A 23733-nucleotide genomic window follows, 5' to 3' on the forward strand; every position below is an offset into this window, starting at 1 on the left:
GTAGCATAGGGGTTGGTTCAAAATCTGTCTCAGGAGTTGTTTGGGATGCCGGCACAAAAACCTGGATCGGGACTCTAAACAAGAAGAAAAATGAAAGGTTAACAACGCCTTTGAAAATAATAAGGTTATAAGGTTGAAATATTCTTGGAAAACTCACATTGCAAGCGCTTCCGACGGTGTTTGTTCCCTCACAACCATCATATTCGAGTCAGTCGGACTCAACCTAAAATAACCCAAAAAAGGTCAAAAATACACCCGAACAATTCAAAAAGAAGACAGGCTTTGTTTTTTGAGAACTTACATAGTTGCAGTTTTTGCTTTTTTTTGCTGCCTTTTTTTTCCTGAATAAAATAATAAAGGGCTTTTTTTTCTAAAAAAATATATATACAGAATTAGAAGTAGAAGGTAATAGAAGAACAAAAGTAACGGTTATTTGAAAGAGAAATTACATGCTCTGTGATGGCTGGTTTACGCTACTCTGTTCTGTGCGTCCTTGAGAGGAAGGATCATCACTTCCCAAGTTCACAGCCGGTAGTCTAAACAGATTTCATGTTATTCAGACAAAATAAGATACAGGTATAAAATACACCCAAATGAATGCACAAGATACAACCAACCGAATGGACAATATACACCCAACAAAACAAACGAAATATCCCTAGTAAACAACATACACCCAACTTGATCCACAAAATAAACCCAAATGTTTCCAGAAAATACATCCAAATCATGATAATAAGATTTTATTAAATAATAAAGATTCTTACGTTTCAGAGGACACATAGTGACCTTCTGTCGATCGCAGGTCAGCTAGGTTCTCCCTGCGAAACAAGATACAATTATTAGCAAACAAAACACACAAAAATCTCAAATACACAGCCCCGCAAGACATATCCCTCCGCAGCAGATTTATCAACGTTTCCCCTTAGCCATTCATCGATTTCGTCACTTGATATTTCATATCTCTCACTACATTCATAAAATAAGATGTTAACAAAAATAATTACGATGATAGACCGTAATATAGCTTACGAGGTACTGTACCCGTCAAAGTATTGATCTTCTTCAGGAGGTGAATCCTCCACAACAACTTTTTTCTTTTCTTGTTGTGTTCTGGGTGGAAAAAAAAGAATACCAATCAGAAATAAAAAATTAATTTTATCACAGAATATTAATGAAAGAAGTGCTTACTCTTTTGGTGTTGTTTTTGTTTTTTTCTTTTTCTTCTCCTTCTCCGCAGGTGATGATTCTTCAATCCTATAATTTAATAATAGACACTTCAATTAATACACGAAATCTTTATAATGAAGCCAAAAGAAAGGAGTAATAATTTCAGGACATTACTCATCACTTGGTTCAGATTCAGATTCTAAATCAGAATCTGACTCCTCTTGCCTCTGCTTTTTTTTTCTGGAGTCCATTCTGGAAGACAAACAATCATCATTTAGAACATACTAAAAATACACCCAAATGAATTCACAAGATACACCCAACTGAATATTAAATATACACCCAACGCAGCAAACGAAACACACGCTGCTTAATAAACTACATACACCCAACGTGATCAAACAAAATACACCCAACTCGAAAAAGAAATTACACCCAAGTATGGTTCTTACTTTTTCCCCTTTTTGCTGGGGTGTTTTCTTCCTGAATCCTCTGAGTCTTCTTGAGCCTCAGACTCAGAGGTAGAAGTGTCACTGTCAGTAGTTTCTGTCTCCGAAGACGAAGTTGGACTCGCCTTCCTTTTTTTGTTTTTTTATTTCTTGTTTTTTTTCTTTTTTTTCTTTTTTTTTCATTTTTTCTCTTGTCTCTGCGATCTTCAGAATCCCCTGAAACATGAGATATTTTAGTTAGCAGCATTCAGGTAAATAAAATACACCCAACTTATTATGTTTACTTACCAAAATTTCCTGTCTTTCTGCAGACATTCTTTCCACCAACTGCTCCTTAGTCCAGTTGGCAATCCAGGGCTTTGGTGGTCTTTGAGTCCTGTTTTTGCCTTTGTTTTTTGAAAGATGAAAGTAGATTATCATGAGGGCGAAGAGGCAGCCATTAATTGATTTCTTCTTCTTCTCCTGGTAGTCTGTGATGCCCTTGACCATGAAGGTCAAAACATGCCCCCCCCCAGTTTCTCTCTGATATGCCGTCCATCTTAAAAATTGGGGCCAGGTGCACGGGCGATATTTTTTTTATCGTCGTTGGCAAAAGGAACGCCATCTGTATGTAGAGGATGAATATCCTCTTGAACATCAGGCGTTCCTCTTCGTTGCCAACGCCAATTTCCATCATTTCATCAGTAAGACTTTTGAGGGTCTTACCCTGGAATCTTCTATAAATTATTTTGTCATCATCAGAAAGTTTCTTATACTCAACTTTCTCAGGAAATAGATCTCCTACAAAAAGGAAGACAACAAAGTATCCAAGTCGGTTCAAAAACACCCAAGCATCAACTTATATAGACCCAAGCAACAACTTAATATACACCTATAATTTTAAGCTAGTTACCTGTTGCATTGATGCCAAGTGCATGACCTATTTTTCTTGGTGTTATTTGGAAAGAACCATATCCTGTCTTCAGTCTGTTCTCCCCAAGTTTGAAGTTGTTTGCCAGCTCCCTTAAGAGTTGGTAATCCACCCTTAGTGGTGGGATGTGCATCAACCCACCGAATCCAAGATCCCTCACAATTACCTTCTTCTCCTCAGTCATGTTTCTGAACTTATCACTCAGGAGATGTGTGGCACACTTAAGGTCTTTTGTTTGGTTTCTTGCTGCCATTTTCTCTGAAACGAACAATACACCCAAAGATAATAGTAAGATACACCCATATATATATGAGTCAGATACACCCATTAATAACAATAAGATACACCCATTGATAACAGTAAGATACACCCATATATATGATTCAGATACACCCAAAGATATCAGCAAGATACACCCATTGATAACAGTGAGATACACCCATAGATATTATTCAGATACATGCGTATAGATATTAGTCAGATCACTCAACCATGCTTCAATATCAAGCCACATTACAAGGTTAAGCAGTATACACCCCCGAATCTACGGAATAAACCCCCAAAAATCAACAACAATAACAGGAGAACTTAGAATAACAACGTAGAACTTAGAAGAACGACGTAGAACTTAGAACATTGTAACAAAGAAGCAAGAATAATAGTAAACCCTAGAAGAACGACGTAGAAGAAAAGTAAAATATACAGGAATCTTAATGAACTTACGTTGAGTATTGTTGCTTTATTTTCTCTTCAGATTCTTCACGGAGAGTTTGATGGTGTTTTGATGGAGGTTTCGAAGAACGATTTGTATATTTTGAACTTTGATTTTCGCTCGAAAATGGGAGGGTTTCCTTGTTTTCGAAGTGCCTTGAGAAATGGAAGAAGTGGAAGAAGTGGAAGAGTCTGCCATACGTAACCGTTTGAGTGTTGAGCGCGTGACTTTGACGCGCCATGTTATCTCTTTTGGTGCGCGTGATTTCTCTTTGGGCTGGGCCAACTTGTATGCTTGTAGGCTTGTATGTGTAGCAGACCTGTTTTTCCATATACATTTCCTAAATTTGTTGTGTGAGAATTGAGAAATATTAATAATTTTTTATTTTATTATCTATTTATAGAAATTGAATATAGGATATACATATTAATAAGAATGACATTGCTAATTATTATTACCAGTCTTGTCTGTTTGTTATTAGTTATTCTAAAATGTTAAAATTTTGATCTTTCATGTTATATTTACATAATTAGTTGACATAAATATTCTTATTTGTTGTATTTATTTTAGTTAAAATATTATGTTACTTTTTTATTATCTATTATAAAATAGAATATGTACTTCTAATAATAATAAATTTATGTGATTTATGATGGTTAATTTAAATTGTGTACACCTAAAACTTAACATGTTTTTAATAATATAATATCTTAAAAACGTTTTTTAAATAACTAAGAAAAAATTTTAAAAAATATATTCTTCATTCAATTTTTGTAAGTAAAAAAAATTTAAAAATCACTAAATTTCTCAATTTTTTACAAGTAAATTTAGGCAATGTATATATAAAAAAAAGTAACAAAAAATAAAAAATTTTTAAAAAACTTCTTGACGACTTGCCCAGTAACCCTAAAAGATAACGAGGCCTCCAATAAAAAAGTCAATCAATTTTAATTATTATTTAATGGACAAATCAACCATTTAACATATTAAATATATTCTATTAACTCAAAAAAAAATATTGATGAAAGAGCCAACCAACCTCAAAAAAATAGATAAATGGCTAAAAAGAGTTTTTTTTTTGTTAAAAATTTTGTTATCTTTTAGAGTAAGTATCATGAGTTATTTAAAATTTTTTTCTAAAAAAAATATAAATTGCAATGTCTAAATCTTAAACGCATGATCTTTTAATTTAAGTATGAAATACTTCCCAATCTAATTAACATCACATTTTTTTTCACTGTTATTACCCGTCTATTCTATTATATAAAAATAAATTTTTATATTTAACTAGTGTATATTTTTATATTCTATATGAAATAATACATAATATTATATAAAGATTTTTACTAAAGAAAATTAAATAAAAATATATATAATAACTATTATTATAAATATTTTATAAAATTATAATTAAAATTAAACTCTAAAAATTTTTAATATTAAAAATAATTAGTATTTGTTTTAATCAATTTGAGTTTGTTGAGTGATTATCTCACTTGTCCAATTAAACAAGTATTAAGAGGTTTGAATCTCGCCTGAAGTACATAGCAATCCATTAACTAACTGTTGATCTTTAATAAATAGAATATCAATACATGATTAGACTTGATAGGAATACCAAAATCCACGAATACCCGACCCCTTCCTACCCGGTCAGGATGAGTAATAACTCAATCCGAAGCGGGGCGGGTTTCGTTTGGGACGAGTGTTCGAGCGAGGCAGAACGGAATTGGGTTTAGGGTGTACCCGCCCAAGGTATATACATAGGGTTAATAGTCAAATTCGTCCTTCAAAGATCATTTATTTTTTAAATTAGTCTTCAAAAAATTTTTTTAGTCATATTAATCCTTGAAAGATAAAATGTAAGTCAAATTGATCCTTCCCATTAGTTAGATGATGATGTGTCACGTTAAGTACAATGTGGCATGATGACATGATAGGTTAATGCTATGTGTCACAAGATGATTGGTTGACGTGTCAGGTCAGTGACACCTAACACGTCACGTGTCACTTGACATGTAAAAAAGCTATTTATAATAAAAATAATTCCTAAAAGTCTAGACGTAAGTCATTTTCATCCCTAAAATTTTAAAATTAATCAAGTTAATCCTTATGTAATTTTTTTTATTTTTTTCATAATATTAAATTTAAAATATTTTTTGATAGTACTAATTTTAATATTATTTTTTAGACTTTAAAAAATAAAATTCTCTTTACATAAAATAATAAAAATAATTAAATTATTATAAAATTATTTTATCATTTGTATTTTAAAATTTTATATTTTCAAATTGTAAATTTTTTATAGTGAAAATTTTTTATTTAGAGTTTATCAAATTATTATTGATTATATATCTAAAATTTTAATATTTTAAATCTCACTAAATAATATGGTAATTATTTTAAAATTTAAATCTTTTAAATTTTTTAAAATTATATTTTTTATTATTATTTAATTTATAAGATATAACTCAATAATTAAAAAATTGATTTGTAAGATCACTTATTGAATCTTACTATTTTAATATAATTTTTTTTTAAAATAACTACTATATTTATTTAGTAACATCTAAAAGATGAAAACTTTTAGTATATAACTAGTTTTAATATTTTGGATTTCACTAAATAAATATAGCAGTTATTTTAGTCTTTTAGATTTCACTAAATAAATATAGAAAAATGCTAAGTGTCAAAGTGTTTTCATTAACCAAGTTAACCAAGTTATTAAAATTTAAACTTTAGTCACGTACCCTCCTCTTTCTCCTCCTCATCCTCCAACATCGTCATGGTCGCTGCGGCCGCCACCACCACCGTTGTCGTCAATGCTGCCGCTGTCACCGTTGTCGTCCACTATCACCACCACCGTCATCATCGCTGCTGCTACCACCATTGTCGTCATCATCATCATCTTCTTCTTCCTTCTTCAACGTCTTGTTATTATTATTGTTGTTGTTCTTATTATTATTATTATGTTCCTTCTTTCTTCTTTTTTCAACGTCTTTTTCTTGTTGTTTAATTTCTTTTTTTTTTGTGAATTTGATATATTTTTTTATTGAGTGAAATTGAAAATGTAGGAATGATTTTTATATTGTTTCTATGCTTAATATTTGTGTGCTATAGATGTGAATTTATGTATTATACTGAACAAAAATGTGTCTTATGCTTAAATATTTGTATGCTATAATAAACTAAAATTTGTTTAATAATTTCTGACAAATTAGTGTGAGTTACTAAACTATTAACTTCGATTACTTGTGTTATTTTTCTATACTCGATATTTGTGTGCTATTGTGTGTGTGTGTATATATATATATATATATATATATATATGAGCAATGCTAGGGGGCCAGCAATTTTTGTGATTATTAACCATCAACTAGCCATCAATGATGATTTGATGGTGTGAGATTGGTGTGAAATTTCATCCAATGGCTCACCTTCCTCTGCTGGTTACATGCTGGCCAAAATTCAATAAAACTGCTGGCCCCCTAAACTTTTCCTATATATATTATGATGATCTTAATTTTCTTTAATTGAGTTGTTTGAACAATTAGTGTTATTTTATTATTTTAGTTTTTGTGCCATATGTGCGAATTTGTGTGCTATGTTGAATAAAAATGTGTGCTACACTTAAATATTTATGTGTTATGATAAACCAAAATTTGTTTAATGATATATGCCAAATTAGTGTGAGCTACCAAGTTATTAGCTTCGATTACTTGTGTGCTGTGAAAATGAAGGAGTGTATGTTGTTTCACTTTATTTGATTTACACATGTAATAATGTGGTATGGTGTTTGTAGTATTGATGGACAACTGTAAAAAAGACGAGGCAATCGCTGAACTTTTCAAGAACCATTGCATTTAAAGTTGATTTGCACCTCTTGCATCTAAAGACAACATACACAAAAGAGATGCGTTGGGTGTACTCGGAGATTATCGTGCCACACTCTATGTGGACCCTAACCACCAAGAAATATTGGAACTGCACATCAGAGTTAATAGCCGTGAGTCATGATGACATACTTAAAAAGAGTGTTAACAACACCTTTTTGTGTGTGTGTGTTTTTTTTTTTGGGAAATAGAACCTATAATGTAACATTGGCTTACAATGAATGGTAATTAGTTTACACACCACGAAATAAAAGAGAGAGAAAAATAAATGTGTAGCAGAACTCAATATAAGAATATATGCATAAATTTTGGTGTGGCAAAAATTTGTGTGTCGTTTCAAAAATTTGTGTACTATGTCTATGCGCAAAAATTTGTGTGCTATATCAATAAGTTTGTCGAGAGTATCTTTTTATGGTATGTGTGTGTTTTGGAAAATAGAACTTGGAATATATTTACTTGCAATGAATAGTGATTGATTTATACACCATGAAAAGAAGAGAGAAAAAAAATAAATGTGTAAAAAAACTCAAAGAATTCACACACTTAAATTTTTGTACAACAAAATTTTGTGTGCTGCGTTTCAAAAATTTGTAAGTTATGTGAAAAAATTTGTGTGCTGTATTGATAAATTTGTGTTATATACAAATTTTTGTGTGCTACACTTTAAAAATTTATGTGCTATGCTTCGAAATTTGTGTGCTCTCTAACAAAAATTTGTGTGCTGAAAGTGTAGAAAGATTTGGGGAATGGATCCTCTCCAGTAGAAAAAAAAAACTGGATGTTGTCTAGTGAAGGATTTCACCTTTCATTGTTTTCTCTCTTCTATTTAATTTTGATCTCACTTATAGAATTAAAGGTGAGAGATCACATTTTATTCTCTCAAGTGTTAGAAAAAATGGAAAAGATCTATTTCTTGTACATGTAATGCAAATTCTTTGAATTGTGCGCTAGTGAAGCATTGGAACGTGTGTCACACATTTCATTTTGAGTATAGTTTTTATTGTAATTAAGCCAACTTGATTGGATTTAGTTGCCAAAATGACTTATATATAACATTTAAAAAAATTATATTAAAATATTAAGATTTAACAAGTAATCTCACAAATTGATTTTTTAATTATTGAGTTTTACCATATAAATTAAATAATAATAAAAATTATAATTTATAAAAATTTAAAAGATTTAAATTTTAAAAGAATTACTATATTATTTAGTAAGATTTAAAATATTAAATTTTTAAAAAAAATTAAAATATAAAATTTTAAAATAAAAATGATAAAATAAATTTATAATAATTTAATTATTTTTATTATTTTATGTGAAGAGAATTTTGTTTATTAAGATTTAAAAAATAATATTAAAATTAGTATTATAAAAAATATTGTAAATTTAATATTTTGAAAAAAATAAAAGAAATTTATATAAGGACTAATTTGATTAATTTTTAAAATTTAAGGGATAAAAATGACTTACATCTATATTTTTAAGGACTATTTTGATTATAAAAAAATTTTTTATAGGTCAAGTGACACGTGTCTTGTTAGGTGTTACCAACTTGACTTATAACACATAACATTAACTTACCATAACATCATGTCATGTGACATTTAACGTGATACGTCATCATTTAACTGATGGAGAATAATTTGACTTATATTTTAATTTAAAGACTCATATGACAAAAAAAAAATTTAAAGACTAATTTAAAAGATAAGTGAAGAACAAATTTAACTATTAACCAAAAAAACTTTTTTCTTTCTCGTACCAAACATAGTGCAAAGGTCCAAGAAGTGAAGAACTCTTCAATACAGCACATTCCTCTTGAATCTTGATTGCAAACATGTCATCGTTCTCATCCTCACCAATCAAACTAAGGTATGCTCTTCAAATCCCAAAGCGCTCTCCTTATTCTGTTCCCCACTCTGCTCTCCGTCTTTGCTTCCCTTCAACTTCATCCCTACACTCTCACTCTCACTCTCACTCTCACTCTCAGCCCCAATCACTTGATGAAGCTGTTGATTCCTTCACTCGCATGCTCTCTATGCGTCGTATTCCTCCCATCATCCAGTTTAACAAGATTTTGGGATCCCTTTCCAAGACGAAGCATTTCCACGCCGTCTTTTCCCTTTTTCAGCAATTGCAAGCCAGGGGAATCGCACCCGACTTATTTACTTTGAACATCTTAATCAATTGTTGTTGCGGCATGGCTCATATGACGCTTTCTTTCTCTGTATTGGCCAAGATTTTCAGAATGGATTATCAACCTAATACGGTAACATTAACAACAATCCTGAAAGGTCTCTGTCTCTGTGGTAATGTTGAAAAAGCAGTGCGCTTTCATGACAGAGTGCTGGCTCATGGATTTCACTTTAATCAAGTCACTTATGGGACCTTGATCAATGGGCTCTGTAAGACCGGACACACATCAGCTGCTATTCAAGTGTTGAGAAACATCCCACGCTATGGGATTGCTCCTGATGTCGTCATGTATAGCACAATTATTGATAGCCTCTGCAAGGATACACTTGTAAGTCAGGCTTTTCATTTATTTTCTGAAATGCTTTCTAAGGGAATTTCTCCCGATGTTACCACATACAGTCCTCTCATTTTTGGATTGTCTCTTGTGGGTCAATATAAGGAAGCCGTTGATTTACTAAGTCATATGATGCTTAAAAACATTACTCCTAATGTTTATACCTATAGTACTTTGATCGATGGGCTATGCAAGGAAGGAAAAATCAAAGATGCTAAGAATGTGTTGGCTGTGATGACAAAACATGGTGTGAAACCAAATGTGGTTACTTATAACAGCTTAATGGACGGATATTGTTTGGTTAATCAGGTAAATAAGGCAAAATATGTATTCGACACGATGGCCGAGAGTAGAGCGTTTCCTAATGTTCGGAGTTACAATATCATGATTAATGGCTTTTGTAAGAGTAAAATGATCGATGATGCCTTGAATCTCTTCGAAGAGATGCATCGCAAGAATTTGGTTCCTGACACGGTAACTTACAGTACTCTAGTTGATGGCTTGGGAAAATCAAGGAGAATATCTTGTGCCTTGGAGCTTCTTGAAAAGATGCAGGATCGAGGTCAACCTGCTGATATAGTCACTTACAGTTCTTTACTGGATGCTTTGTTCAATATCAAACAACATGACAAGGCACTTATGTTATTCAATCAAATGAAAGAGAGTGGCATTGATCCAGATATATATACATACACCATACTTATAGATGGCCTGTGCAAAAGTGGAAGACTTCAAAATGCAAAAGAGATTTTTCAAGATCTTTCCATTAAGGGTTATCGTCCGGACGTGAGGACATACACTATTATGATAAACGGGCTCTGCAAAGAGGGCCTACTTGATGAAGCATTGGCCTTAATGTCTGAAATGGAAGACCATGGTTGCTCTCCAAATGCTGTAACTTATGAAACAACTATTCGTGCTCTGTTGGAAAAAGGTGAAAATGATCAAGCGCTGAAACATCTTCGTGAAATGATCTCTAGAGGCTTATGGAAAAGGCAAGAGGAGGAATAAATCAACTCAAATTAATAGATTTTCTGTTGTAACTGGTGGATTAGTGCTTAAGATTTGTTGATAGTAATTAAGAGCTCTTGATTGGTCTGGTGAGCAACTGTGCTTTATTTGACTGAATCTTCCTAGAATTCTTCTGAAAGACATGCAGTGGCAAGATTAATGACGTAGATATATGATTTTCACTGCCATCTTTGAAACAAATACATCTACTAAATGCATGGTACCACTTTTTTTTTGTTGACAATTTCAACATTTTGTTATTTTTCAAAATCTGATCACAGCTGAAGAAACCTGTATACTAAGTATATGATTACACTTGATGTTTCAAAAAAAAAAAAGGCTGTGCAAGAAGGAATTTCTAGGAATTTGGCTAATATGGTTCAAATTTGAATTATCTTAAAACCTTTGTTCATTTTCATAATTGATGTTACTGAGCTGTAATTCTTAGAAATTAATTGAAAATATGTACATTATGTTGATTTTCATAATTAATGTTACTTAGTTGTAATTAATGGTATCTCAAAACCTTTGTTCATTTTCATAATAATGTTACTCAGCAGTTGATGCTTAGTTGAATTATTTCATTATTTCTCGTTGCAAAATCCTATATAGGGATTATTATATTCTTGTTTAAAATCATGATGAAAGGGTTTTATTATTAAAACATGGTTTGAAGTTTTGTTGTCTGTTATTAGCTACACCTGTCATAAAAGATTTGGGGATTCTAATTCCAAGTACAATCGTTTCTTCACCTGTTTCTTTGGTTTTACTAAATCTTCTCTGAAGTGATGACTGGGGTTAGAATAAAGAATTAAAAGTGAAACAATGTTGTACAGTTTGAAATTGCATTTGTTCTTGAAGAATATCTTTGAATGTTAGTACAATTTCTTTTGGGATCAAAAGTTGAACTATTATGTAGCCTTACTGCTTAAGTGCTGATTAAGTATTTTGCATTGGTGGTTGAGTATTTTGGATTCTTGACATGGATTTCATCTTTGTTCCATGCTTTCTGATTGCTAGGTGCACTCAAGCATGTTAAGTTGCAGCATGGCAAAGACAATATTGAAGTTCTCTAGAATTTTCCTTTATACTTGGATTTCAGTTTGAAATAATTGCGAGACACTTGATTTAATATTTTCTCAGCTTATTTGATTTCTAGTTGAACCCGCCATTGGATTTTATGCTTCAAAATCAGTTTTAAATGGAAGTGAATAATAGCTACTTTCACAAAAATCACTCTTCAGACTGCACTAATAAACATAAAATAAATTGATCTCAAACTAGATAGAATATGGTTGATGCTGCTATAAACTTTGAGGAATCAATCTTAGCATTATAATGAAATTAGGTTCTTCATGTACTATTTATTGTGTGGGGGTAAAGTATTATTTTAATCCCTAACGTTTGGGCTAAGTCGTAATTTGGTCCCTAATATTTCAAACGTCATATTTCAGAGCCTAACATACACTGTTATGATCAAAGGGCTCTGCAAAGAGGGCTTGTTTGAAGAAGCATTGGCCCTGTTATCGGAAATGGAAGACAATGGTTGCTTACCAAATATTGTTACTTTTGAAACTGTTATTCCTGCTTTTTTTGAAAAAGATGAGAATGACATGGCAAAGAAACTTCTTTAGGAAATGATTGCTAGAGGCTTATTGGATGGTATGAAGAAGCATTGGCATTCTTGTCAAAAATGGAAGACAATGATAAAACAAAGAAACTTTGTGGTGAAAAGATATCTAGAGGCCTACTGCAAGGAAAAAAGTAGGTGAGATCCTTCTTGTTGGACATCACATAATGTTGTATTTATCTCTTTCTATTTTTTTTCTTTTTTCTTTTTCTTAATGTGTTTTGTTACCTTCTTGATCTTGATCATCTATGCATCTACTTTCTTTATGTAATGGTGATTCTTGGTTCTGCTTTAGCCACACTTAGATATTTTCTGTCATTGCTTATTTTGTGGCACTTTTTGTGCCAAAGTGGTCGTCATATGTGTCTTGTCTGGATATATTATTATTTCCATTTTTATTATTTGTGCATTGATGTTAATTTATTCCTAAGCTAACTTTATTTTTATTTCATCCTTTAAAGTGAATCACTTGTTAAGCTTCCCTGTACTCTTGTTATTGTCTTTGAATCTCTTCATTTACCCGTGCGGCAACTTACTTGCTGATGTAGCCATCTAATATTCTAATGTATTTTGGATCGTCTCAAAAGTTAGTTTGCAAACATATTCACATTTTCTGTGTTCATGCAGTTGCATATGTAAAGCTTTGCCTGAGGCATATTGTACAAATGCGATTAACTTGGACAAAACAAGATCATTAGTTTTCTTGTCATATAGAGTAAGTGAATTTTCTTTTTTAAATTCAAGGTCCAAATATCTGCAGGTTTCGAAAACCAAGCTTTGATTGAACTTCTATTGATTGACATATATGAAACACAGAAACTGTTTGCTTTCTGATATTTAAAGTATGTATCCACTTCATATGAAGAAGCTCCATCTAACTTTTTCACATTCCGGTTATTCTATATTTATTTGGAGGTGGAAACTCAGGTAAAGTCGACTTCACGTAAAGTTGATACCTGAGAGCCGTTAGATGATTTGACTGATTTGACTAAATTTTCACCCAACGGCTCTCAGATATCAACTTCACGTGAAATCGACTTCACCTGAGTTTTCACCTTATTTGGATCTGATAACTACATCTTATCATTTATAAATAGAAATGCAGAATTAGAGATAAGAACCTGATGTGCCTGTTTATCTGAATTCTAGTTTTTTTTCTCTCTCAAGTATTTCAAAGTTTCCTCTTAGTTTCTGACATTTTAATTTGCTAAAACACTCATGGACTTTCAAAACTATGTAGTCATTCAAATTAATTGTAACGATATTTGGCTGTACCGTATGAGTATTAGATGCCAATGAGTTTATAATGATCATATTCCTTTTTTCTTTGTTTTAAGTTGTTGCTGTAATATATGAAAATTTGCCATTGTTGAAATCATAGGTGATCATTTTTCTTTGCAGATTTTCAACGTGCCATAGTACAGTTACTTGAACCAACCAACAAAATGGCATCCTCGGCTGCAGAAAGATTGAGGAAGCTATTGCACTGGATATATGTTTCCGTACAAAATATTTGAGGGATGGACTAATTGTAATTAGAAAAAGTCTAGAAACCAACTACAATATAAGCCAACTCAATCAATCTCCTTTTATTTTCAATTTTGAAATTTAAAAAATTAGGGTAGTGGGGGGTTGGCTTACATTCTGTGTGTAATTAACCTATTTTTCAACTAGTTGGCTCCAATTCACTACACGCAGATTCAATTTAATTATTCTTTCTCTTTTATATTTTGAAATTCAAGTTAGATGGTCCTCATTTATCAATGATGATTGAAAGTACCTGTGGTAAGCTTTTCCCTTTGGAAAAGGGATGTGTGTTATGTTATATGAAGTTACTTCATGTGAGTTCAAAGGGGTTTTCTAGTCTCTTTGGTGTTTTTTCTTAAAAGAATATATTCAAATCAATATAATACAAATCACAGTTATTGAATCAAATTAGACTAGATTGAAAAATAAAAACAAATAAATTTAAATTATAATAAATTATATCAATTTTACTTTTTAAATCGATTCGAAATGTATTATAAACATTTTTTTAGTTGTCCAATAGCTTGATTTAATTGTCATTGTACGCATATCTCGTTTAAAGAAAAGAAATAATATAATTTAATTTTTTTTATCTTGTTTGCAGTGACAAGTTAAATATTGAAATGCAACCAAGTTGGGTTGGTCTAGTGGTTAGCTCACTAGTCCGCTTAAGCAAGTGTCGGGGTTCGAATCCCGCCTTGTGCATGCAGCAATCCATTGGCCAACGGCAAACCCTTAAATGGAGCTCAGTACTGCGGCGGATTAGTCCTTAGCCCGCCGGGTTGGGGGATACCGTGGGAAACCAAAAAAATATTAAAATGCGAAAATATAACTAATTTAAAAAATGTATATAAATATAAATAAGATTTTTTTTTTAAATCCGTAGCAAACACCTTGTAATTATGCTAATATTTTTCTTTTGGGTCAGAAATTATGCTAATATATATATATTATTCGTTAATGGGTTCGGTTAGGCCCAAGCAGAGATCGGTCGCACATAAAACTTCCTCCTTCCTTTTCAATGCTTGTAAGTTGTAAGGTGTAGCCTGTGAAAACCAATTAGCGGCTTATTAACAACCAAAGTCTAACAATATTTATTTTATAAATAGACTTTAATTTTGATCCACTCTTAGTATACGAGTGTCTAATTATATATATATATATATATATATATATATATATATATATATATATATATATATATATATATTTTTTATTAAAGATAGGAGACTCGAACCCACAACATTTTAAATGAATATGAAAAAACTATATTATTTGAACTATAACTCATTGGTTTCAATTATATAATATTACATCAATAAAAATAATTTTTTTACATTGACTATATAAATCATCTAAGAAAATAAATATAATTACGAGACTGTAAAAAATATTTTAAATCGTGAGTACATTAAAATTAAACTCTATAACCATCAACATTCCGTTGAAGGTTCTTTGCTGCAGTTTCTACCGTAATTCATTCGACACAAAAACAATAAAGTAACAATTCTAAGCGTTGATTTTTCATACTCCAAAATCCAAATACCTTCCAAACGTATTCCCCTATTATACATTCAGTAACATAATTACCTAAGCGATATGCGCTACTATGAATTAAATGTTAATCTCTCTCTTTTTAATTGGTCTTGAAGAGTTTTCTTTCGTTCTTTATTAAATATTTTTTTTTTGTCTCTGACGTTTTTCTTTCTAGACCAGAGCCCACAAATCCATTTCACAGAAAAATAAATCTGAAACAACGCTTGAAAGAAATAGCGGAAAAAAAGAACAAAAAACAGCACACAAACAGAGAGAAAACTGAAAATGAAAAATGAATCAGAAACAGATATATCCTCTCTTATCATATCATAAAGTCGTAGTAACTGAAAAAACCGACAAAACACACGTTACGTGAGAAGACCGAACTACGTTGTATTCTCGTGATTCCTACTTCTATATACGACAAACCCTAACTCTGGTTGGCCCCACACGCTTCTCTCTTTTACTTTTTCTTTTGCACAGTTTTCTTTTGAATATTCTTCAATTCCACCTCAGATTCATTCAAATTAAGGATTAAATTTAAACCCCTTCATCATCACATAATTGTGGAGTTGCATTTTCTTTTCGTGATTTTTGAATTTTTGATTCGCGGTGGTCACGGTGTTCCTGTTCCAGACTCAGATTACATAGTATCCGTATAATATAATATAATATAATATTTTAATATTAAATAGAATTAGTATTTAATTATCAATTTTGCGGAGTTGATAATATAAATTTATAAAGGGGAACAAGATAAATGGGGGAAACAAATGCACGGTCAAATTCGCATAAGCATTGGCGTTTTGGTACGAATTCGCAGCAGAATATTCAGTTGCGTTCACGGTCGAGTTCGAATTCGACATCTTCGTCACCGGAGTCACCACCAAAGTCTCTGATGGAGAACCTTATGGGACTTCTTAGGGTTCGAATCAAGCGTGGCGTCAACCTCGCCGTTCGTGATGTTCGTAGTAGCGATCCCTATGTTGTCATCAAGATGGGTAAACAGGTACCGTCATCATCATAAATTTTTTCCTTTTTTTGCTTCCTTTAATTTCAGTTTGCTTTGTTACAATTCGTTCACCAACAAGAGTTTCTATTTTTGTTTTTGTTTTTGTATTTTTTCCTCTATGTCTTGACTGCGGTACACTTTGCTTGGCCTTGTTTTTAATTCCAGGATGATTTTTTTTTTCTTAAAAGGAATTGATGAAAAAGTTGTTATTTTTATGTTGTCCAGCTATGGGAAGTTCTTGATTTTGGAGGAACCCTTGTGGGTTTCAAATTAGTGATATAAGAACATGACATATTAGGCACAAATTCTACTAGCTGTTTTATGAAATTTCCTAATTTTTCGTATTTTGGCTTTTGTTTCATGCTTAAATTGGTGGGTTTCTTTTTTTGTTTTTTGTTTTCAACTTTTAATTCTATGGTTTTAACGATGTTTACTTGCATAATAGCTTGGGTGATAGGAACAATATAAATTCAAACATTTTATGATATTAAATTAAAGTGGTGCCAAATTATGCACTTTCATGATCATGACCTGTGTTTGTTGTTTTTCGGTTTCAGAAACTCAAGACTCGTGTGATTAAAAGGGATGTTAATCCTGAGTGGAATGAGGACCTCACGCTTTCTGTTGTAGATCCGCATGCTTCAGTCTCACTGGTAAGTGAATTTGTTCAATTACTTAATGCCACATTTTCTCTCTAGTTAGAGGATGCAAAGGCATGTTCAACATATATATTGAGAATTGATGCTGTTGTTCTTGCCTTAATTATGCTGGTTGAAATGTATATTTTGAGCCAAAAAATGTGACAACAAAAAAAAGTAAGGATGAGATCAGAGTCTACACATCACACAGATACATGTGAACATTTCCTGAATTGCTCTACTTTAACTCACTAAATTTCATCAACTATACATATCTGCTTTCAGAAGTAGGAGGCTTTTGTGTCATGAGAGGGGCAGTGGCCACCCCCAAATTTTTGCAATTACTTTGAAAGCTTTTGTTCTTTCTCATTTTCTCATACATGCTAATTAAAACCAAATCTTAAATTAGGGGGAAATTCTGATGGATAAGGTCTATGTATAATAAAACTTATCCACGAAAATTTCTGCCTCATTTTACTCTCCAACCAAACATGCCCTTAATGTTAAACTGTTGTAGTATGAATGTAGTATGGATGCCGTGCTTTGTTTAATCAGTTGAAAAGCGCAAAACCAAACTAAAATTATGAACTTTTTCGATATTAATTTCTAGTATCTCTGCAGTGACAAGGTCAAAAAATGTGCAGTGATTTTGTTGGTAGTTGTTTATCTCTGATTTTGCGCTACATCGATTTGTGTATTGGATTGCTAATTCGGAGTCTATCCTTTCTGACTGCAGACTATATATGACCACGATACATTTAGCAAAGATGACAAAATGGGAGATGCAGAGTTTGAAATCTTACCATTTATAGAAGCCTTGAAGATGAATGTGACAGGCCTGCCAAATGGTACTGTGGTCAAAAGAATACAACAAAGCCGGGATAACTATCTCGCAGATGAGAGCCGCATCACTTATATCAACGGTAAGCTTGTTCAAGATATGATCCTTAGACTGCGAAACGTGGAATGTGGTGAACTGGAAATCCAGTTAAATTGGATTGATCTTCCTGGGTCCAAGGGTTTATGATCTTGTTGGATTGTTGTCTATTAGCAACTCCATGCATATGAGCTGGCTAGTTTAATTCCCTAATATGACATTAATGTCTGATGAGGCTTTACCTAAGGCTTTTGAGGAACATATATTCAAACTCTGCATATTTTAGTGTGGTTTGTAGTAGCATTTGTACAGTTGAGACAGAGCCCTTTTTTATGATACTTGTTATTTTGGAGTCCCTTGGTTCTCAATGAATTAGTTCTATAAAGTTTTGATTGGGCAATTATTATCATCATCATCATTAGTACTATGTGCTCCAAAAATGTGTTTAGAAGTACATATTTCAACAAACGAAAGTTTTTATGACTTACGACTCTCACAAGAAATTATCTAATCATCTTGATCAGAGGAAAACAATCAAAAATAGGTGTTAATCATTTTTCAAAAATAAACAAATATATGATCTGGAATAAAATATATATGTAATAATTGGTGTTAAGAACCTAATTAATCACCATCTTCATTTCGAAAATTGAAAGATGACGTAAAAACTATTATATGATGAAGATACTCCAATTACTACAATGATGCCAAAGCTAAAAGATTGGTGGGACAAAATTTCTATGCTAATCAACACCAAGAAGGCAAGTCCAAACATGGCACCAAAGGGCATAAGTTATAAGCAAATGAAATTCAACATTCTCCAAAAACAGTAACATGACAAATAAGATTTCAACAGTTAAAATTGCCCTCCATGGCTTACCAATCTTCTTAACTTTTTGATTTCTTCTTCTTCTTTGTTTCACTTGCAGCCTCCACCATTTCCCCATTTTCATCCTTTTTATCCTTTTTTTTCTTCTTTTTAACTTCTCCATCGGCAACACCATTGATAACATTTTGTTCAGCCTCTTGGTCCAATTTCCTCTTTTCTTTCTTTTTCTTCTTCTTTTCTGATTTTTCATCTTCCAATGCATCACCATTTGTGGTTTCTACAGCCATGTCATCACCTTCATCTGCAGCATTTTGCTTCTTCTTCTTGGCTTTCTTGCCTGAAGCTTCAACAGGCACTTCTTCTGTTTCCATCTCCATATCTGTAAAATTACAATGAATAAGCAAATATCTCCCATTATAAAAGTAGTAAGTATTATATACAACATATACATGGCTTTAGTTTTTTTTTTTTTTACCCCATAAAAATAGGCACATTATATTTTGAAACTATAATCACTGCTAAATGCATATAATCCACTCACTCCCACCTTTGTTATCAGCACTTTCAATGGCAGACTTCATAACATCTATGTTCTTACGAGGGGCAACTCCCTTGTCATAAAAATCAAGTCGCTCCTCAACTTGCTCGCGAAGCTTCTCCCCAAATGCAGTAGTTCCCCTTTCTGCATCAGTGTAATGATATAATTTTTACATGCGGCAAGATGTTATGTAATGCATAATATTTCTATAATTAACACTTAGAATAACAAACCAGAAAAGCAGTCAATCCGTGATGCAATAGAACATTTATTTGCAAGATAGCGAGCCATTCGGCCCTTGTTTTTAGCCGATGCTCGACCAATGAAAGAGGAGTGGAATATCAAACCATATTTGGGAGTGTTTCCTCTTGTCTTTAGAGCCCTGAAAACATGCAAAGATGTTTTAACTTACAAGTAATGGTGACACAATAATCATAGCAAAGATATTCCAAACTCAAACTAGCCCCTTTCTTGACACATCAAAATGCATATGGGGACTTATGGAGGGAGAACTATTTCCTAAACAGTGATGCAACGATTTATTTATGGAGAACTATCTGACACTGAATTTAACGTGTACAAGTTTAAAAGAAAATGAAAAAGGAAGTACAAGGGATTGTGCCACAATGCCCTAATTTAACTTGCGCCATTGAAAGAGACTAACCAGCCGTACCAGAAACAACAATGGTAAACAACAAACTATGTTCAGTTTTACAACATAAAAAGGGCCTTATTCTTCTTCTATGACCAAGTAGTCAGTTCCAACTTGGAAGGAAACTAACAAGTAGAGATAAAAACCTGAACAATGCCTTCTCAGCACCAAGAATTTGAAGTGTTGAAGAAGGACACTTGGCTAAATTTGTGAGACTACCAGCATGTGAAATTAAACGTGCACCAACAACTTCACCAATCAAAGAAGCCAAATTTGGTGCAATGTCATTCATTTTAGCAACCAAGTAATCATACAGCTTCCGCCTATACTCAGATAGGTCCATTACCCGCTGTGCAAATTGGTGGACATTAATCAAGTCCACTGGGGACAAGTCCTGCCCTGAAAATAACGAAAAAAGAAGATTTAGATAAAGAATGAAACATAAGTTAAATATGCTATACAAATGAGAGTTCTACCCATGGAGGCCTTGGCAGCTTCCACAATCTCCTTCGCTTTATCTTCATCTCCAACAATGTCAGTCAACTCTGGAATCTTGTCCTCAGCCAACTTTGCTTTATCCTCAATAAACTTTGCAACTTTTGCATACAGATAATTATCATTTACAATCTTCACCAATTCAGGGAAATGCCAAGAGTACCATTCTCTACACATTATTGGCAAATGACCGAAATAATTACACCTCAAGTTTATTAATTCTATCAAAAGAAGTGAAATACTTTAATATCTAAAACTCTAGATTTAAGATTTTCCGATTCACTGTCACAAAACTACCTGACTCTCATTGAGAATGAATTGATATCCTTATCAAGTGTATCGAGAAGGAAGATTGCTTGAATGACCATATTGTCGACTCGATTAACATTGAATTTCACCTTTGCTCTACTATAACTGTGCCCCAGACCAAGTTGTGCCTTTTCCAAATCTCCTGTCTGCATTATTCAAGTAGGGACAAAAATAATATGAACAAAAATACCAAGAAAAATATATTCCAATTGAAATGCATATCCAGCTCATGCATGCAAAAGCACACAAACAAAGGGAAGCAACAGCAAATGCTAACCTTGAGATCACCAACAAACTTATCAAAGTGGAGCCGCACGCCACGAAGCAGCTCACTGACAAACTCATTGCCTTGACAAGGGATTTTAGTCACTTCAGCTATCTGTGAACCAATCTTAGGATCTGACACGCCTAAACTAAACTTTGACTTCTTACCTTCCTTGACTTTAGGTAAGTTAGTCTCCAAAACAGTTCTCAACTCATCGGTCAGCAAGCCTGAACACCAAAGACAACAACGAACATGTGCATGATAACAACAACAGCGTCATAGAATCTTACTCTATTAATTAATTAATAGTTCTATATAATCAATCTTCTATGATCACTGAAGGGAAAATTAGATTTTGATGAAACCCAACACAATACAAAGCAAGAGCATGAAAACTCAGTGAGTCAGCGAAGCAAAGCTGAACCACTATAGCATTTTATTCGAAGATGAACACCGCATTACTTAAAACTTCGCAGAGCATTCATTTTAGCTTTTAAGAAAAGGGGAAGGTTATTTTGTTTACCTTCAGAAATGGCGTTGCACTGTTTTAGGGCATCGAGTGCAGAAGTAAAAGGGTTGAAAGAACGAAGCTTGACCACTTTCCCGAACCGGTTCAGATCAGAAACGGAGTTCCGAACCGCTTCAGTATTCTGCCCTATTTCGTCGAGGCCATGAGCTTCGAAGAGCGCGTAACCCGACGCGGATTCGTAGAGAAGGAACAGCGCCATTGAAAGACACTCGGAGAACGAGAAAGAGAGAGGAACGGAAGAAACCCTACTACTGAGGAAGACGACTTTGAAGAGAGCTGCTGACTAGGGTTTTAGTGGAGAAAGTTTTTTCCTTTTTTGATAAACCCTAAATTTTGATTTGGATCTGCTGGACCTTAATGGGCTTATAAGCTTTTTGGAGATTATGGATTTTGGGCCCTGAGAAACGAATTTGGTAATGAATGGTAGTACTTGGCTGTTCAGAGTAAAATCTTTAGGCAAGACCAAAAATACACTAAAATGTTTCGGTAGTTAAAGGATTCGATTCATCACCAAAAAACATAGAAGGATTCGATTTGATGATTGGTCCATCATCCAAAACATTCTGAACCCTTAACTATCCATCAAAGAGCAAAAAACCATAAATAAATCTAAAAAGCTACACCAAAAATTAACCGACCAGAAACAAGCTATCCATCAATTTTCAAGGCAATCAGTATGCAATTTGCCGCAAATCTTGTAACCAGCTCTCACTATCTTGGGTTAATTAGCTCACTTTTTCTTTTAAGTAACTATTGAGAATTCAAATTTGATTTTATATATGTAGTAATTTATTGACCTGTAGTAAATATTTTAAAATGAAAGTTAAATCTATGATGAATTAGTCGAGAAATAAAAAATTTGCAACCACCTCTATTTTCAGAAAAATCATAAATTTTGATGGAGTAAGAATTAGTTGCTATTGGTTAATTTTCAATAATTACTGTCAAACGATCCAAAAAATATATTTACCTGCGGAAAAAAATGTCCTAAGTTTGAATTAATGTATGGGAAAAAATATTATCTAACGAATAATTTTTGTCTTTTTACATGGTTTCTCTCTACTAAGAAATGTGATCTTGGTATAATTGTCTTTGTACATTAATTTGGTTTTCTACAATTCTACATTTATTCTAATACTATTAGTCTGTTACATTTGGTATGGTCTCACTTGATGTGGAACCCTATAGGCCTATATGAATAATAGTCAACAAAATCTTAAGCAAAGTCAACATTGGATATTGTGTTTGCAAGTTACTTATGTGGATCCACACAAATTTGTATGCTTTTTATCACCTCTACATTCAATCCGATTTCAATTAAAACTTTGGTCATAGTATCAAGGAGATTTGTAGTAACAGAAATGAATCCTCTTTATTTTTTTTTTTTTATTTGAAAGAATAAAGTGTGATCTCTTACTTTTAATTTTATAAATGAGATCAGAAATTAATAAGAAAAAAAAATAATAAATAATAAAATCAAACACTGGATATTATTCAATTTTTTTTTCATTAGAGACGATCCATTCCCGTTATCTTCACTGTCTTAGTTGCCCTTTTTCTTTTCCCAAAAATTGGTTTCCTTATATGATCTAATGGAATAATGGTTCATCAAAACCACAGCAGAAACATGTCTCCAACAGAATTTATCGCACTCTTCCTTGTTTTCTGTCTCATTGAATCTCTTCCGGTTTCCTTCCTATGATGATTTGGGGAACTGTTGGGAGAACACAGGAAAATGGAAATTACATTAATGATATGCCTATTTTGTCTATGTCAACTCTTACATTCATTCATTATTTGTATTAATGGTGTAATCATTGTGTAAGGAAAAAAATTTGAGCGAGTACAAAATCAGTCTAAAGCAACACATTATTTTTATTAATATTGCATATTTTAATTACAATGCAAATATTAATAAATTTGAAGGGGCACGTCTAAATTGAACCCAATAATTTTGTGCATATTTAATGCACTATTTTTTATGAATAGTTAGATTTTATTAAAAAATATTATAAAATAAGAGTATTGATAGACTTTAATGTATATATATATAAGAGTAAAGTATTATTTTTGTCCCTAATGTTTGGAGTAAATCCTATTTGTGTCCCTAACGTTTAAATCGTCCTATTTGTATCTCTAACGTTTATAAAAGTGATTCAATGTTATCCTACTATCAATTATACTAACAAATCATATTATATTTTTAATTATTCTCACT

At 32.4% G+C, this 23733-nt stretch overlaps 3 protein-coding genes and 2 long non-coding RNA genes across 9 annotated transcripts; 2 read left to right on the forward strand and 3 right to left on the reverse strand.

Annotated features, from left to right (window-relative positions):
- Positions 1 to 38: 38 nt before the first annotated feature.
- On the reverse strand, positions 39 to 784 carry LOC130980041 (uncharacterized). The gene is made up of 3 exons (XR_009086860.1): positions 768 to 784; positions 158 to 223; positions 39 to 74 (listed from the first exon to the last, which is right to left on the reverse strand). It is a non-coding gene; the product is annotated as an uncharacterized LOC130980041 (long non-coding RNA).
- A 110-nt stretch (positions 785 to 894) lies between these two features.
- Positions 895 to 1243, reverse strand: LOC130979981 (uncharacterized). The gene is made up of 3 exons (XR_009086835.1): positions 1192 to 1243; positions 1045 to 1113; positions 895 to 969 (listed from the first exon to the last, which is right to left on the reverse strand). It is a non-coding gene; the product is annotated as an uncharacterized LOC130979981 (long non-coding RNA).
- A 7673-nt stretch (positions 1244 to 8916) lies between these two features.
- LOC130981962 (pentatricopeptide repeat-containing protein At1g62930, chloroplastic-like) lies at positions 8917 to 14082 on the forward strand. 4 transcript variants are annotated; one of them, XM_057905742.1, is made up of 4 exons: positions 8917 to 10767; positions 12133 to 12446; positions 12936 to 13023; positions 13710 to 14082. In XM_057905742.1, the coding sequence occupies exon 1, from the start codon at positions 8975 to 8977 to the stop codon at positions 10676 to 10678; it is 1704 nt and encodes a 567-aa protein (XP_057761725.1). In that variant the 5' UTR covers positions 8917 to 8974; the 3' UTR covers positions 10679 to 10767; positions 12133 to 12446; positions 12936 to 13023; positions 13710 to 14082. The 4 variants fall into 4 exon arrangements, with proteins under 4 accessions (XP_057761725.1, XP_057761723.1, XP_057761724.1 ...); XM_057905743.1 differs by having other exon boundaries at positions 8919 to 9009; positions 9128 to 12446; XM_057905740.1 differs by having other exon boundaries at positions 8917 to 12446.
- Positions 14083 to 15886: 1804 nt separating this feature from the next.
- LOC130981964 (protein C2-DOMAIN ABA-RELATED 4-like) lies at positions 15887 to 18310 on the forward strand. Its single transcript, XM_057905746.1, has 3 exons — positions 15887 to 16380; positions 16941 to 17036; positions 17758 to 18310. The coding sequence occupies exons 1-3, from the start codon at positions 16132 to 16134 to the stop codon at positions 18046 to 18048; spliced, it is 636 nt and encodes a 211-aa protein (XP_057761729.1). The 5' UTR covers positions 15887 to 16131; the 3' UTR covers positions 18049 to 18310.
- Positions 18311 to 18510: 200 nt separating this feature from the next.
- Positions 18511 to 21816, reverse strand: LOC130981963 (nucleolar protein 56-like). 2 transcript variants are annotated; one of them, XM_057905745.1, is made up of 9 exons: positions 21510 to 21816; positions 21154 to 21213; positions 20999 to 21069; positions 20710 to 20867; positions 20394 to 20581; positions 20064 to 20316; positions 19499 to 19647; positions 19275 to 19409; positions 18511 to 19106 (listed from the first exon to the last, which is right to left on the reverse strand). In XM_057905745.1, exons 1-9 carry the CDS (start codon positions 21712 to 21714, stop codon positions 18787 to 18789), a joined length of 1539 nt encoding a protein of 512 aa, XP_057761728.1. In that variant the 5' UTR covers positions 21715 to 21816; the 3' UTR covers positions 18511 to 18786. The 2 variants fall into 2 exon arrangements, with proteins under 2 accessions (XP_057761728.1, XP_057761727.1); XM_057905744.1 differs by having other exon boundaries at positions 20999 to 21213.
- Positions 21817 to 23733: the final 1917 nt, after the last annotated feature.

Source organism: Arachis stenosperma, chromosome 5 (assembly GCF_014773155.1).
Source record: "Arachis stenosperma cultivar V10309 chromosome 5, arast.V10309.gnm1.PFL2, whole genome shotgun sequence".
NCBI lineage: Eukaryota > Viridiplantae > Streptophyta > Magnoliopsida > Fabales > Fabaceae > Arachis > Arachis stenosperma.

Coding starts and splice junctions, on each gene's coding strand:
- LOC130981962 (XM_057905740.1), top strand. CDS start 8,975: ATGTCATCGTTCTCATCCTCACCAATCAAACTAAGGTATGCTCTTCAA.
- LOC130981964 (XM_057905746.1), top strand. CDS start 16,132: ATGGGGGAAACAAATGCACGGTCAAATTCGCATAAGCATTGGCGTTTT. Junction 16,381..16,940: donor TCATCAAGATGGGTAAACAG/GTACCGTCATCA, acceptor TTTCGGTTTCAG/AAACTCAAGACTCGTGTGAT. Junction 17,037..17,757: donor CGCATGCTTCAGTCTCACTG/GTAAGTGAATTT, acceptor TTCTGACTGCAG/ACTATATATGACCACGATAC.
- LOC130981963 (XM_057905744.1), bottom strand. CDS start 21,714: ATGGCGCTGTTCCTTCTCTACGAATCCGCGTCGGGTTACGCGCTCTTC. Junction 20,582..20,709: donor TCATTCTCAATGAGAGTCAG/GTAGTTTTGTGA, acceptor AATAATGTGTAG/AGAATGGTACTCTTGGCATT. Junction 19,648..20,063: donor GCTGAGAAGGCATTGTTCAG/GTTTTTATCTCT, acceptor GCATGTTTTCAG/GGCTCTAAAGACAAGAGGAA.